Source organism: Marmota flaviventris, chromosome 7, assembly GCF_047511675.1.
Source record: "Marmota flaviventris isolate mMarFla1 chromosome 7, mMarFla1.hap1, whole genome shotgun sequence".
Lineage (NCBI taxonomy): Eukaryota > Metazoa > Chordata > Mammalia > Rodentia > Sciuridae > Marmota > Marmota flaviventris.
Window position 1 is genome coordinate 141,361,367 of NC_092504.1, and position 15,806 is coordinate 141,377,172.

At 36.3% G+C, this 15,806-nt stretch overlaps 1 protein-coding gene across 2 annotated transcripts in view; it reads left to right on the forward strand.

The window, feature by feature from the left end:
• Afg2a (AFG2 AAA ATPase homolog A) overlaps positions 1 to 15,806 on the forward strand; it is a 271,575-nt gene that overhangs the window by 78,783 nt on the left and 176,986 nt on the right. For both annotated transcript variants that reach the window (XM_071614708.1, XM_027955852.2), the window contains 2 exons: positions 10,812 to 10,865; positions 12,565 to 12,644. In XM_071614708.1, the coding sequence (XP_071470809.1) occupies positions 10,812 to 10,865; positions 12,565 to 12,644 (134 nt within the window). The remainder of the gene's footprint in view (positions 1 to 10,811; positions 10,866 to 12,564; positions 12,645 to 15,806) is intronic.

The following is a 15,806-nucleotide window of genomic DNA, read 5'->3' on the forward strand; positions in this document are numbered from 1 at the left end:
AGTATTCCGTTGTAAGGATGAACTGAATTTAGTTTACCTTCCATGAGGAACTTTCAAGTTGTTCCCAATTTTTTGTGATTGTAAACCTCACAATAAATCATCTTTGCATACTTAAAAAGAAGACCATTTTGCTTCACTGGGCATGTTTATAATTTTTAAAAGGCTTTCTTATGCCTGTCATTTTGGTCTGGCTTCTGTTTTTTTGTTTTTCTTTTCCTTCTCTTCTTTTGGGTTAATTTTGGTACTCTTGTTTTATTTTCCTTGTTATTTTAGTAACTAAGCCTCTTAGTTTTACTTTTTAAAAAAATTCCTGCTCAAGAACTTATACATAGGCATTTTCAAACAATACTCTTATCAATTTTTAGTGTAAGATTCTCACATCTGTTAGAAATATTGGGATGCCATAAGAAATCAGGCATGTGTTCAAAAATTACTCGGCAAGGCAAACTTTATTTTTGCAGAAGGGTGTGCTACTGAACAAAGTCTGGAAGGCAAGCCCACTTGGGACACACTCCACCTGTTTTTATCTCTAATACAACACCAACCCTGCTCTGAGAGGAGACGCCCGGGGTCATAGTCTACACAATTGGACGACTTTAAAATTGGGGAGGACAAAGAGAAAGACTATAGTTAAAATGGCTGCGATTGGATCTTACATCCCAATTTTGCATTTAAGATTAAATACTATTTTCTGATAATGGACCACCAGACTTTCCATTTCTCACAAGTCCCCACTTTTTCTCTTTATATCTTTTGGTGTCATTTTCGTTTTTGTCCTTGTGCCCTTGGTATTGCCGTCCGTCCTGCACCTGTTAACTTTCTGAGGTGGAAACCACTCACAGTAATGAGTTCCCCCCTTTTAAGGAGTTTTGATAGCCATCCCGCTGATCAGGAGCACTGGGTGAGGTCCTTTTCAGCTCTGCTGACGCTTGTCTTCTTCCCAGGTCTCGATTAAATCAAGTCGCCAGGCTGGAAGCGATGAATTGCAAACTCAGAGAGGAGTCTGAGCAGCAGCTCATAATAATCATATCAGGAACCCACCCACATGCATGCACACATACAAATAGGTTTCAACTTGGCACAGCACAAACTTGTCACTCTGAGAGAGCTTTTTGTGGTTTTTATAAGGCACTTCTGTCCCAAAACCCTTCTTTTATAACTTCCTAGTTTTACTTACTTTTAGGAGGACTGACACAAATGTACATCTTAAGTTACATTAAAAGAACTATTGTCTTATCTTTTAAATATATAGTCACATATATAACATATATAACCAAAAATAGTTTTAGTTATACTCTCCTGCCAGGTATTTAAGAACAAGTTGGTCAAAATTGACCCTTTTCCTCTCTGTTGTTAAAAGTCAGCTGAGATTTGTCAGGAAATTTTGAGAAGCTTCTTGGCTCCTTTAGCTTTTTCTCTACCAATTGTGCCATCTGCCAGGATGGGTGAGGGTCTTGCTGACTACATGTAGCTTCCTTTAGAAGCATCAGGGACATTTCCCTGTCCAGTGACCCTCCTGTTTGCAGAATGTGCACTGGTTGGCTTCCTGTTTCCTGGGGTCTTCTTGGTCTCCTGTTTGGGAGGTCAGGTGACTCACTAGAGTTGCAGGGCCCTTGGAGAGGTCCCATCCTTTGATGAATCCTGGCTGACCTTATGTTATAGTTTAAGCTTCATGCGGGGTTTCATAAACTGACTTCCAGACCACTCACATATAATCGAATCAAGCCTTTATTGAAGCACACCGGTGGCGGCTGACCAGAACATAAAGCTGTTCCCCTGATCAGCCCCGAACAATTTCAAGGGCGCTTCTTATAAGCCTGAAAACCGCAAAAGGAATGTTCAGGGGTCCAGCCAATGCAAGCAAGCCAGGTTACAGAAGCTGGAGAGTGCAGTCAAGCAGCGGGAAGCCTAACCAATCACAGTTAGCCCAGTCACCCCAGTTACAAAAACAGAGCCCCATTACCCTAGTTACAGAAACAGTACCCCATTAGGTAGTTCCATGTTCTTAAAGGTTTCTATAGCAAAAGGAGAAGAACATCCTGCCCCAGTCCTGACCCTTCTACTTGGCATGGTTGTTTTACAGGATGAAGTCATAAAACAAAATGGAGTCACATTTGCTCCTGCTATCACACTTAGAGCACAAGGCCAAAATATTGACTGCTTTTTCCTTAACCCTTTTACTCTCTTGCCTGGGTTTTAACTTCAGTGTCTATAATTCAATGTCTATAATTTAACTTCAGTGTCTATTAAGTGTGTTACTCCTTCCATTTAATTGGAGTATTACTACTGGAAGTTAGCTTGTTACTGAAAGCTTGATTCTTGCTCCCCATGCCAATCCAATATCAAAGATATGGTTTTGAGAAAAGAAGTTTCATTTTGCTTTGCTAGCAAAGGAGAAACACAGGGAACACCTGTCCCAGAGGCTGATTCTCTCAATGGGGGGAATCAAAGGCTACATTCTACATGTTCTCTGTCTGAAGTTGTAATTCACTTGTTAATTTAGGGAGATTTAGGTCATTTCTGAGATCTTCTGGTGCCATTCACAAGGCTGAATTACTTTCTTGCTGTGGTGCATGTGTGCTCAAGGATAGATCATTCTGCCTAGGATGGGGAACAAAAAGTAATTTTATTTCCCTCAAGATTAGGGAGAAGGGAGAGAGGAAGAGAAAGAAATAAGTTGCAATGGCAAAGCAGTAAGGGCTATTTTCAAAGAAAAGTAGACCACTGTTCCAAGCATTATATCCTGTCTGTACTACAGGTGATGGCTTATTATCTCAAGTTAACTCACTTTGTTCTGTTAGAGGAAGTGCTGCTGCAAACACTAACAGGTAACAGTTATAACATTTTACAAGGAAAATACAAAATGAAGTTCTCAGGTGAGGTGGGACTCTTGACTAATTTTAGTAAAGTGTTTTATTTCTGAAGTTGATCTTTTTTCTCTTAAATATAATTTTACAAAATTTTCATATATTGGTTCCCAAGTCTGTATGACTATCAGTTAACATAATACAGTATTACATCTGAAACACAAATCAAACAAAAGCTAACAGAGCTTTTAAGTTTCTTTCTGTGGAAAAGGGAGCACAATGTTTCCCTGTCATATTGTCAGCCTTTAAGTAAATCAGGCTCTCCTGATTACCTTTCAAACATATATTTAAATTACCATCCCAATGTATGAGTAACACAAAATTTTTATATATCACTTATTAATGACAGGTTGTTTTTATCCAATTATAAAACATTAGATGACATAAATAAATACCCAGCTAAATTTGTTATTTGTATACAAGTCTGAAAGAGACTAACTCTGCAGATAAGTTTAATTTGGAGAACACCAGCTTGGTAAAGTGCTCTCCTAAGCTTTACATTTTAAAAGACTTGTATACTTGGAGAACATGAATACATCTAATATAGCAAAAAAAAAAAAAAAAAAAAAAAAAAAGACCATAATTATTAGTATTAAAATTACACTGATGTCTTTATATTAACTAAGTTTAACTTTTAAAAGAAAAATTTAAATCCATAGTGTAGGGTAAGTATAATCACAGGTCTGCATATGTTAGCAACACTGACAAAAGTCAAAAGTGTAACTTTAAATCTCTTATATAAGTTTAGAAAATAGTGTTGATGATGATCAGAAATAGACATATTTTGATGGATAAGAGCAGATCAATGTTTTAAGGAGCCCCTCTTGTTTTTAAACCTAAAGAATTAGCATATTAAAGGTTATCCTTAGAAAAAAAAGCTTGTGAATAACTTCGTGCTGATTATATCCAACTTAATCATATACATGAATTTTTTAAAATTTACCTTCTACAATCCTTTTGCAGCTTACTTAAACATTCTACGAATTGTTTACATCCTTGGTTTTGTCGCCTTTCATCTTTAACATAAGAATATACTTTGCCATTCCTTCTGAATCTTCATATTAAAATATATTTTTATATTTATAACTTTTTAATATCAATATTCTAGTTTTAGACCCTTTCTTAAACTTATATTCTGAAACAATCCTAATTAAATTTCTGAATTTAAACAAATCCTTTTTAATAAGGTAGAGTTGTTTTTCTTTTTCATAGAACTTTAAAATAGCTGAAACTTTTGTACTGTTTGTATATGGAATTAAACCTGTTAGATTTTTAAGTCTTAATAACCTTGCTTTCAGTGAAGACCCAGAAATAGGAGTCTGTTTTCTCATTTACCAAAAACTTAAACACATTTAATAGACCCAAGTGTATTGTCTTACAGTATTCAAGAAACCAAGAGTACTTGCATTCATATCTAGCAGTGGCTGTTTTAATATTTAACTTTGCAAATTAATTAGATGTATTTTCTAACACATTTATGAAGATTAATTCTATTTATATTAAAACTTGTTTACACATTTTTAAACTTAGGTTATCCATGGAAACCAGGGTATCAGACAAGTGTAATTAACAGTTTAAGTCAGTTTTCCTGCCCAAGAAAAATCCTTAAAAGCAGTAGACATTGCACTTCACATATTTTGTAAAACCAATGTTTTCTTGATTGGCCACCTAGAAAAACGTGTGGGTTAGTAATTTTAAAGACATCTTTTATCTATTGAACCAATTTAAATTGAACTCTTTCTGAAAGGTTTAAGTCATGTGAACAAAAAAGCATTTGGATCCTTTTTATGAGCTCTTATTTATCTATATGCCAGATTTGGTAACATGTAAACAATATATAGACAAAAACACATATGTAGACACAACATACAGTACACTGGTGTGTATGATTACATATAAAAACCAACAGGATAAAAGATTTTTAGCTTTTCCTTGAATACTTGAGCTCTGAGTAAAGACAGCAGGCAGAGCAGAATAGAGGGCTAAAAACTAGTTAGAGAAAAACTGATTGGAACAAAATATTAATTTAGATACACAGGATCCAATGTGAATTCATCACAAAAACCATGAGCTCGAACAAGACAGAGCTCTGAAAACGGCGACATGGATGTCATTGCTCTAGTAAACGAGAACGTGGAACATCTGTGTCAGGCCAGAGGCACTGTGGATCATGCTGGAGTCAGTTCAGACAGTTAAAGAATGAGGGGTTTTTCCCTAATATAGCACTGCCCTGTGCTCTGATAGGAGTAGTTTGGGGTTAAAATTTACGTGATTAGCTAATTTTAACATTGGGGCAGGCAGAGGGAAGGGCTGTAGTTAAAATGGCTATGATTGGATCTTATATCCCAATTTTGCATTTAATGCTAAATAGTATATTCTGAAAATGGACCACCAGACTTTCTGTTTCTCACACATCAATATACATTTCTTTCCTTTGCTATATGCATCTATGTTTTACCTCTGCACACAACTTCTACTCTACAATGTGTTGTTATTACTTTCATTTTAGTCAATTATTTTTTAAAGAAATTAATTAAAAAGGTGGTTTCTCTTTATTTCCCCACATGTTGATTATTTCCAAGACACTTTATTTCTTTATATAGATTTGGATTTCCATTTGTCACAAATGCACATCGGGCTTTGGAACTTTCTCTGAAGCCCCTTGTAGTGGAGGTGCTCTGGCCCCAGGTTCCCAGCTTGGGTTATCCGATGGTGTCTTTCCTTTACCTTCAGTGTTTCAGGATATACCATTTTAGCTTGACAGCTTTCTTTGTTCTTACAGCACTTTTGCATTTTCATTCCATTGTCATTGGCTTCCCTTGTCAGTAGAGTCTTTATTTGCATATAACATATGTCCTTTGATTTATGATGTTCTCTTTATTACTGGATTTTAGCAATCATTACATACTTGCTGTGGTTTACTTAGTAGGGTTCATTGAGGTGTTTTTGGATCTGTGTTTGTTTTGTTTTTTTGGTACCAGGGATTGAACCCAAGGGTGCTTAACCACTGAGCCACATTCCCAGCCCTTTTTAATGCTTTATTTAGAAACAGGGTCTCATTGAGTTGCTTAGGGCCTTGCTTAAATTGCAGAAGCTGGCTTTGAACTCATGATCTTCCTGCCTCAGCCTCCCAATCCACTGGGATTACAGGTGTGTGCCACTGTGTCCAGTTTTTAGAAACCCATATATATATATTTTTTTATGTGTGTGTGTATATATATAAAAACCAAATGTATATTTTTAACCTGTCTCCTTTCACTGTTGTCTGGATGTCGAATTATGGTATCTTAGACATTGTGGTGCTGTTACAGATCCCAGAGGCCATGTGCTCTCATTTTTTGTGTGTGCGCTTTGGCTTGAGTGGTTGTTCTGCCTTAAGATTTGTTGGTATTTCTCTTCTTAAGTAATGTTTGCTGTGAGCTCATTTGGTGCATTTTTCATTTCATGTATTATGACTTTTAATTCTTAATGATTTTAATATCTTTATTTTTGAAAAATTTATAATATGTGGTTTTAAGACATGTATGCTGTTTTGTCACTCTATTATTTCTGGGTATGTTTGTATTTGAACCTTTTTTCCCATCTCCAGTATTTCTATGCCTGTGGGTCAAGATTTTTTCCTTTCATTTATTTGAACTTTATACTTGAATTTGTACCGTCTCCATTTCATTACAATGAAATTCTTTCTGATTTCCTTTTTCTATTTGCAGCTCACCTCTTTAGTAGTGAAAACTTGGCAGCTGTAATCTGTGAGTCCTTCTGGATAAGATCACATTTGCTGCCTGTCCCTGTTCTCTCTCTGTGGACGTGCTCCTTCCCCTATTAGGTTCTGCGGGTGTCAGGGTGCTGTCACCGACTCCTTTCTTACTGCTCTTCACTCCAGTGGCTTTGCAGCCTGTGCTGGGCTGCTTCTCCCCAGGATGTGATTCTTGGCCCATCAGGAGGCCATCCTTTCACAAGCCTGTTCTCATCCTGTTCTACTCGTCCTTGTGGCCCTTCCTTGACATCCTTCTCACCCTACCCCTGGCCACTGCCACTCTTCTCTGATGTTTTATCAGGTGGAGCTGCAGTGTGCCGCAATGTTCATGGACTCCCTCGCCATCTGGCTTGGAGTCTGTTGCAGTCTCTTTAGGCTGCTGGGGAGGAATACCATAGGATGGGGATGACTTATGAGCAACAAGTTTATTTCTTACAATTCTGTAAAAGTATGTTTACTGAGATTCCTGCAGTTCAGGAAGTCCAAGGTAAAGGTGCTGGTTTATTCAGTGATAAGGGTTCTTCCTAGTTCATAGATGGTCCTCTTTTTCAGTGTATCTTTTTGTGGTGGAAGAAAGGAGAGCCCTCTCTGGGGCCTCTCTTACAAAGGTACGGATCTCATTCATAAGGGCTGTGCCCTCATGACTGGATCATTTCCCAAAACCCACCCTTCCACATAATTTCTCATCGGGGATTAAATTCTAGCATGGGTTTTGAGAGAACACAAACATTTAGACCATAGCAGATTCTTACTCCCTTCTTTTGCCAGCCTCAGTGCCCTTTCACACCCACCTCTGTCTCCTGTTTCTTTAGCTTCACCAAATAACTTCTGGATTGCATAACTGATTATTTGGATGGAGTTTGTATAAAATATAATTGTATATAAAAAGTTGTTGGCTGAGTATTTGTATGATGTTAAGCTTCTTCATAATTTCTTTTATTCCTGAACTAATTAACTATGATGTTGTAATCTTCCTGATATAATTAATTTTTGTTTATACAGGCAGTTAGGGTAGGGACCCATCACCTTAGTCAAACCAGGGTTGAGGGATGACGTGTTTCTCCTCTATTCTAGTTGGAAAAGTAAAGTATGTTTACTGAGATTCCTCCTCCTAGATGCCCCTGAACTCTAGACTTTGGTGCTCCTCTACTCTGTGAGTGCCAGGTACTCTTTATTTTCTTTAAAAAGGTGTATTTTGAAACACCTGGGTGGGAAAGTGGTGCCATGTGTTGGGCTTCTCTTGCTCACTTCCTTTGGTGCTCTCTTGTCCTTGCGGTCCTAGTTACCTTGGGACCTTCCCAGACCCTTGGTGCCTTTGTCTGCGACCTTTTATAACAGTGCTGGGTCATAAGTTTGGTTTAAAACAAATTAGTCCATAGTACTTTATATTTCTAATTGAAAAAATTGGTAAAATTGCCATTCAAAAGATTTTAACAGATTTGTTCTTTTGAGCTTGGTTGAAATCATAAAAGATTCTATAAGGAAAAATGGTATATTTCCACAGGCAGAATGACAGCTTGTTAGAAAGTTGTGAACACTGGAGGATTCCATTGCATCCGAGCATAGGGATTTGATATTAAGTATTTAGAATCTTAATGTGTTTGTGAAGGATGAATTGTCTTGGACAAATAAGAATTATGACTTCTCTACTTGTCAAAATTCTGATTAGTCTTTTGATTGGCAGTTTGAACTTTGGAATTTTTTCTGTGAAATCTTGGAACCTGAATTTCCTTTTCCGATTCCACTTCTCATATGATTCCAAAATTTCCCTTCCTGCACGCTGTTGTACTTGCCTGTTTTTTTTTTTTTTTTTTAAAGCAGCCCCTTATACTCAGATTTTTTCTCTTCTAGTGTATTAGCTTTCTCCTTGTCTAACTGGGTGCTAAGATACCCCAGGCTTTCTCTCAGACTCTGGAATTATTCTGCCTTTTATTTGCTACCCCCTCCCACTCCTGCATCTTTGAACACAAGTATCAAAGTTACTGTTGATTAATGCCTGAGACAATAGTAGAAGCATATTGATTCAGCTATTCTAAATGATTGAACACAGTTATTAACTCATTGTTGTTCAGGGTTAATTCCTTTACTAGAAAGGAATCTTTGTTTCATTTATGGCCTTCTCTTTATTGTTATGATTTTTTTTCTTGCTTTAGCTCCTCAATTAAGCCATAAACTCATTGTAGGAACTTAATGAATGTTGGTTGAATGAATGAGTGACTGATTTAGTGCCTTTATATGTCAATCACTTCAGTTACTTTTAGCAAAGAAATTGAGATACTGGGTGCTTGATGGTGATCTTCCCTAAATTTGGTTTTGTGTGAATCTTTAAATTACAACTTTGAAGTCCTCATTGTAAATCAGTGCTTCTTTGACATTTTACATAGCTTAGTTAATACACATGAAGTGCTTCGAACAGTTCATGGAACATAGTAAATTTATAGTAAATATTAGTACTTATGACAGTGATTATAATGTACTTTAGTTTTAATTATTTTGAAATGAAGTATTTTTAAAGAGCTACATGTTTTTGAGATTAGCTACTCTGAAAATATTGAAGATCCCTTTTCCATGATTAAGTCATTGTCATGAACACCAAAAGTAATGCTCTTAAGCTGAATTTGAATTATTCTTTTCATTATTCTTTCTCATCTTTGAATTCTGCTCTCTGCAATTGCTTTTTAATGGCTTTGTGGTATCTTCTCATTTCCATTTCACCATTTGCCTTAATCCTGCCCCTCGTTGTTTCACACCTTTATGTCTTAAGCACTTCATTACTGGTTTTAGTTTCTGGCCTGTGTGTCTTTCCAGAGTCTCCTTCACATTGTGGCCAGAGTCACCTTTCAGCAGTAGACCTGTAACCCCTTCCCTCCCCTGGAACCCTTCTGATTGCTTACAGGGTAAAATCTGCACTCATGTTTGACATTGCCTACCTCAGACTTTAAGTAGCTTAACTGGCTCCCTGCCTCTTTGCTCCACCTATACTAGAGCCTTACCTGCGTAAGTTTTATTCACACGTGTCAGTCTGTGCATACTGTAAAAGTCAGTGAACTCTGAATCAGTGGTATGTGTTGTATCACTAGGAGACCAGCTACCTTCGTGGGACTCTCCTGTTGGAAGACTGATTATTAAAAATGGATAGAATTTTATTATTAGAGGTCGATGCCTTTTAGCCATAATACCCTCCTAAAATGCCTTGACACAAGAAGGAGCTAGAAATCCCATCAATCGGATGGAGTGCTGAGTTGTACGTACTTGAAGGAGGATTCAGACAGAGGCCGTGAATAAAGACTAGATACTGGAGACTTTTCACAGGGACAGGGTGATACTCTGAGGATTAACAGTGTGGGTGGTCCTAAGAGTTGGTTCTATCGCAGAGACCTTCTTTGGCTGGGACACTGGTGTTAAGAAGGGCATGTTTGGTTCTACAGAACCCTATAGTTAAGTTTCTCTGTGGTCTGGTTATGGGAGTGCAACTTTTATATTGAGAACATCCAGAGACTATAAGGCAGTGTCATGGTTACATGATTCCTATTCCATCTCCTTACTTTTTCAAGGCTCAGCATAGAACCATAAGAAATATACACCTGAGGTTTTGCTTCTTGTCAGATAGGGTTATTGATGTAGTGGGTTTAGAAATAAACTAATATATAGACCTACTCAGTATTAGCCAGTGTTTAGCCTGGGAATCCATGGATGTTATCTTTTTGTTGGTCTTCCAGACTAGACTGTTCTGTCTTCTTGCCAGCTGAATTGTAAAAACATATATGTATAGATAGACAGATGATGAACGAGGTGTTAAAAAATGTTTAGTCACACAGCTTTTCCTTTGAATTGATACGTGGCTTTAGAAACATATGAAGGCTTTAATTTTTTTAAAATTTATTTTTAGTTGTAGATGGACACAATATCTTTATTTATTTATTTTTATATGGTGCTGAGGATTGAACCCAGGGCTTCACGCATGGAAGGCATGTGCTCCTCCACTGAGCTACAACCCCAGCCCCACTTTAATTTTTGAGTTAGAAATAATACCCAGAGAAAATAATCATGCTAATAGAGCTAATTTAATTAAAAGCAGATTTTTATTTACTTTTTCCTCTTGTGTATATTATTTCTCCATCATCAAAAGAAATGTATCTGGTTGCATTTATGAAGATAATGAACAGTTGTGTTTCCTTTTCATGCAGGGGCCTGAATTAATGAATAAGTATGTTGGTGAATCTGAAAGAGCAGTTAGAGAGGTAAGAAGATGAGGCCATAAGTGGCATTTTTCACAGGAGATCTACAACTTCTGTTATGTATGGTTTCCATTTTGTTTTGGGTAACAGACTCTGAAATTTCCAAATCCACATTTTAGTGATATATCTTTTTCTTCAGGCAAATATATCTTATTTGAAAATGTAATTTTTGGTTTCATCTGTAGTATCATACATATGTATTTAATATCATGGTATTACCTTTATTTTTAACCACGTAAAGATAATTTTTAAGAACTAACTGCATTTCTGTATTTTTTAAAAAAGACATGTCTGTGTAAAGGAGAACACAAGATCTCATGAGATTTAAATCTTCTAAACAGGGTGGACCTTTAAATTGGATAAACTTAGTATATGAAAATTTCAGTGTACTGTCTGCTTAATTTGCCTCTTCCTGGTGATTTAGACAGCACCTCTTTCTTCACTCCTGTGTGTTGAAGGCAGGCCTTTGTTGCCAGTCCTGACTGAGGTGCTACTCCTTCATATTGGGGAAGCTGTACAACTTAGTAAATTTGTGCACAGTCAGGGCATTTGGAATCAGCAGTTTGACCACAAGTCTTGACTTTGCTAATAATCAGTGCTTGATCTGCCTCACACAGGACACTGTGTGCTCACAGCAGCCATACGAGGATAGGAACACACAAAAAGCAACAGAATAGGCCCTCATTTGTGAAATACCTGGGTATCGGGAGATCAGGAATTGGAATACTTGATCATGAGGGGAAAAAAAAAGTCACTTTTTTCCCTTTAAAATGGAGATGATGTTAATTGGACAAAACTTAATTGATAATGACAGGATGAAAAAGGTGATATTTATTCATATGTATTTTTATGATAATACTACATGTGATCCAAAAATTGGGGCCCCGGTTATAGGCAGCATACATTTGGTTTCCTTGTACCTGTGCTGCCTTCTTTCTGGTGTCTTTCCTCACAGCACTGCTGTGGCTCTCTGGCTAGGCTCTGATTGGTTTGTTTGATTGGCTTCTCCTCCATCCAGTCTGTGCTCCTCTAAAACTTGGCCATTTTTCTTGTCTTGGCTTTACATCAATCATTTTCCCATCTAGTCTTCAAAGAAATGAGTAAGGTGTAAGGCTTTTAGGTATGTGAGTATTTTATGTGCAAATCTGTGGTGATTTCTCATCTTGTTGTTGTTGTTGTGTGTGTGTGTGTGTGTGTGTGTGTGTGTATTTAAATGAACGTGTTTGTGGTAGTTAACAAGAGCTTTCAGTTATTGAGCTCTTACTGTATTCCAGGCATTGTGCCAAATGCTTTTTGTCTTTTTCCCTCCCAGTTCTTAAAATTATCTTCTGAGGTACTAGGTAAGCATTTAGATTATCTCCATTTTATAGATATGGAAATTGAGATTTAGAGAAGTAATTAACAGCTGAAGATTGCACAGGTTCTCTCAGTGGTTGAGCTGAGATTTTAGCAGGTTGATTCTTTTTCACCTGCACTGTGTCCTGTATACCTGTGTGAAAGGTTGGTAGTCTTGTCTATAAGCACCATTAAAGAAGTCACTTTTACTTCCACTACAAAGTCCTGGACATTTATTTTAGACTGTATATGAAGTGATTGGGCTGGATGATTAGTACATAATAGATTTTGTTCTCAATGTAGTTTTCAAATAGTAAACAATTACAGAATTTTCTGATACTGGCTAATGTGGTACTCTTTCCACCAGATTTTCCGAAAAGCAAGAGCGTTGGCTCCTTCCATTATTTTCTTTGATGAACTTGATGCCTTGGCAGTTGAAAGGGGCAGGTAAGAAATACTTTTAAAAATTGCTATTAAATATTAGCATTTACAATATGGAGCAAATAGCATTTCTTAAATTTTATCAGTAAATTTTTCCAGAAAAAAACATTTTTCAGTCCCTGTATTTTTTCTTTCATATCCACTAAATTATTTCATGTAATCGTTTTTTAATATTTTCTCATACCATGGACCCCCTCCCCTAAACATTTAGGGTATTTGAGTTAAATTGTACAGTTTATTATCTATAGAGGCCCATTAATACTGCCTTGCAAAATTAGGTTTGTTGTAAACAAAACTGGGTTAAACATAATTGTTTGATGTAATAGAACCTAGTTGTAATAAACAATGTTATTTATATATTTTTTTTGAGTTCTCTAGATGAAACTGGTTTCTAAAACATAATTAGATAGAATAAAATATAAATTAGTACAACTTGAATTGTTATCCAAAATGCTTGGAACCAGAAAGTGTTAAGAGATTTCAGTTTTTCAGATTATGGTATGTTTCCTTAAACTTTCCCCAAAAGATGCTCAAAAAGCTTTCGATTTGGAGCAAAAAGTTATAAATTTTACATTTTTGCATTAGGGATGCTCCACCTGTAATAGTTTGTTGCTGGGCCTCAGCAACAAAAAGTATTGATTATTATGTCATTTCAAACAGAGGTGTATTTATGTGTGTGTGTGTGTGTGTGTGTGTGTATCAGAACTGTGTACCTGGCTTTTTTTCCTTTACAAATATTTAGAGGTCCTTTAAGAAATATGTACTACAAGTATACCATGTTGGATAATATTAATTCCTGTATTTTGTACTTCTTAATGTATATATTATAAAATTTATTAATCACAGTGAAGGTAGAGCAATTTATAACTCCTTGGATTCAGTCTAATAAGAATCTTGGCTACTTTCTTCCTAAAATGACGCCTTATCAGATTAGTGTATACATTGTCGCTAGGAAACTATCATTAGGGAGTAGACTGGCCTTTGTTCCCTATCCCCTCCTGTTTGATGTCCATAAATGTTTAAGTCTTTTTGCTTTGAGAGTTGAAGTACTTGCACCTTCTTATTACTTGCAAGTTTGAGATGACACAAAGGGCACAAGTAGCCCAAGTTCATCTTAACAACAAGAGAGGAAAATGAAGCCAGGGAAGTTTGTTGAAATGGTATGTCCTGTCCCTTATGTGACGTCAGAACCATCTGGTTTGGGAGCCTAAAAAGGAACAGGGTGTAATAGGTTGTTAAATATAAGCCAGATAGGGGATAGACTATGGAGCAGAGTGTACTCACGAAACGTTTCTGAAATAGACAGGGCAGGAGGATCATGAGTGAAAGGCCAGCTGTCTCAAGAAAAAACAAACAAAACCTCCACATAATATTTGATATTTAAAAAAAATAAGATGGTGCTGATGAATGAATATAATGCTGAGGAGTCCAAAGTAGAGTTCTGGTTGTGCTTTATGTGCATTGAGTATTAGGTTGTGTTTTTTACTGACTGTAAGAATCTCAGAACCGACCTCCTATTTTCAACTGTTTCTCCTGCTAGAAGTAAATGTTTTATCTAATTAGATTGTTGTTACTTGAAAACTAAAACAAAAGCCTGATCTGCATGTACTTTTTGTTTTTGGCTATTTGACTTAAGCACGATTTCTAGACATTGAAAACACAACAGAAATGAAAAATTCTCAAATTACTGCACCAATATTATGTACTTTTGAACACTCTTGATGTAGTAAAACAGAAAAATTTCATGAACAAGACATTTCTACATTATACTTGGCCACAGAACACTCATTGATTTCATTCGTTCATAGCTATTTTGTTTTCTGTGATAAATTCATATTAAACCCAAGTGACTGTTCCCAAAGTGACACTGCAAATGAGACCATTCCTTCTTATCAAGCTTTTAATTTTCAAATTCAAGATATTTAACAAATTGAGCAAAGAATTATGATGTATGCTAGTCTTTATAATCTTGTGCATATTAAGTTAAATTATTTTGAGCATTGAATTTTCTGAAGAGAGGGCAAGATAATCATGAAGCTGTGGATTACAGCTTGCATACAATTGCAGTATGCATAGGATTACAGTATGCATAGGCATACTTTTTGCTCAAGCATTAGAAATCTTTGATTTTCATAAAGATGTATATTTCATGTTTATAAACATGTCTAATTAAATCCACTAATCTCTCCTCTTCCCTGCCATATTTAATAGTTTCTTTGGGACTTGAAGAATAAATAAGCCTGATATTTACTTCTCTCCTTCTATATACTCAATTAAATTATGTTGTTTTCAATGGAGTATTACTCTGCATTAAAAAATGACAAAATCATAGAATTTGCAGGGAAATGGATGGCATTAGAGCAGATTATGCTAAGTGAAGCTAGCCAATCCCTAAAAAACAAATGCAAAATGTCTTCTTTGGTATAAGGAGAGTAACTAAGAACAGAGTAGGGACGAAGAGCAGGAGAAGAAGATTAACATTAAACAGGGATGAGAGGTGGGAGGGAAAGGGAGAGAGAAGGGGAAATTGCATGGAAATGGAAGGAGACCCTCAGGGTTATACAAAAGTACATACAAGAGGAAGTGAGGGGAAATGGAAAAATAATACAAGGGGGAGAAATGAATGACAGTAGAGGGGGTAGAGAGAGAAGAGGGGAGGGGAGGGGAGGGGGGATAGTAGAGGATAGGAAAGGCAGCAGAACACAACAGACACTAGTATGGCAATATGTAAATGAATGGACGTGTAACTGATGTAATTCTGCAATCTGTATATGGGGTAAAAATGGGAGTTCATAACCCACTTGAATCAAAGTGTGAAATATGATATATCAAGAAATTTATAATGTTTTGAACAACCAACAATAAAAAATTTAAAAAAAATAAATAAATTATGTTGTTTTGAAGTTTTTGTTTTTTGTGTTTTTTTTTTGGTCCTTTTTTATATTATGAGCTGGAAGAAACATGGTATTTTCTTTGCAACGTGTTAAATGACTTCTGCCACATTTGGGAAAATTGAAAATGCTGCTAAAGTAGCTTACTCTTTGAAAATAGGTAATATGACGGGGAATGGGCACTGGGGTGAGAAAGACTGAATTATATTGGGCCAGTAATGTACTATGTAACATTTATTTAGTGCTTACTATGTACTGTAAAATTTTACGGTAAAAA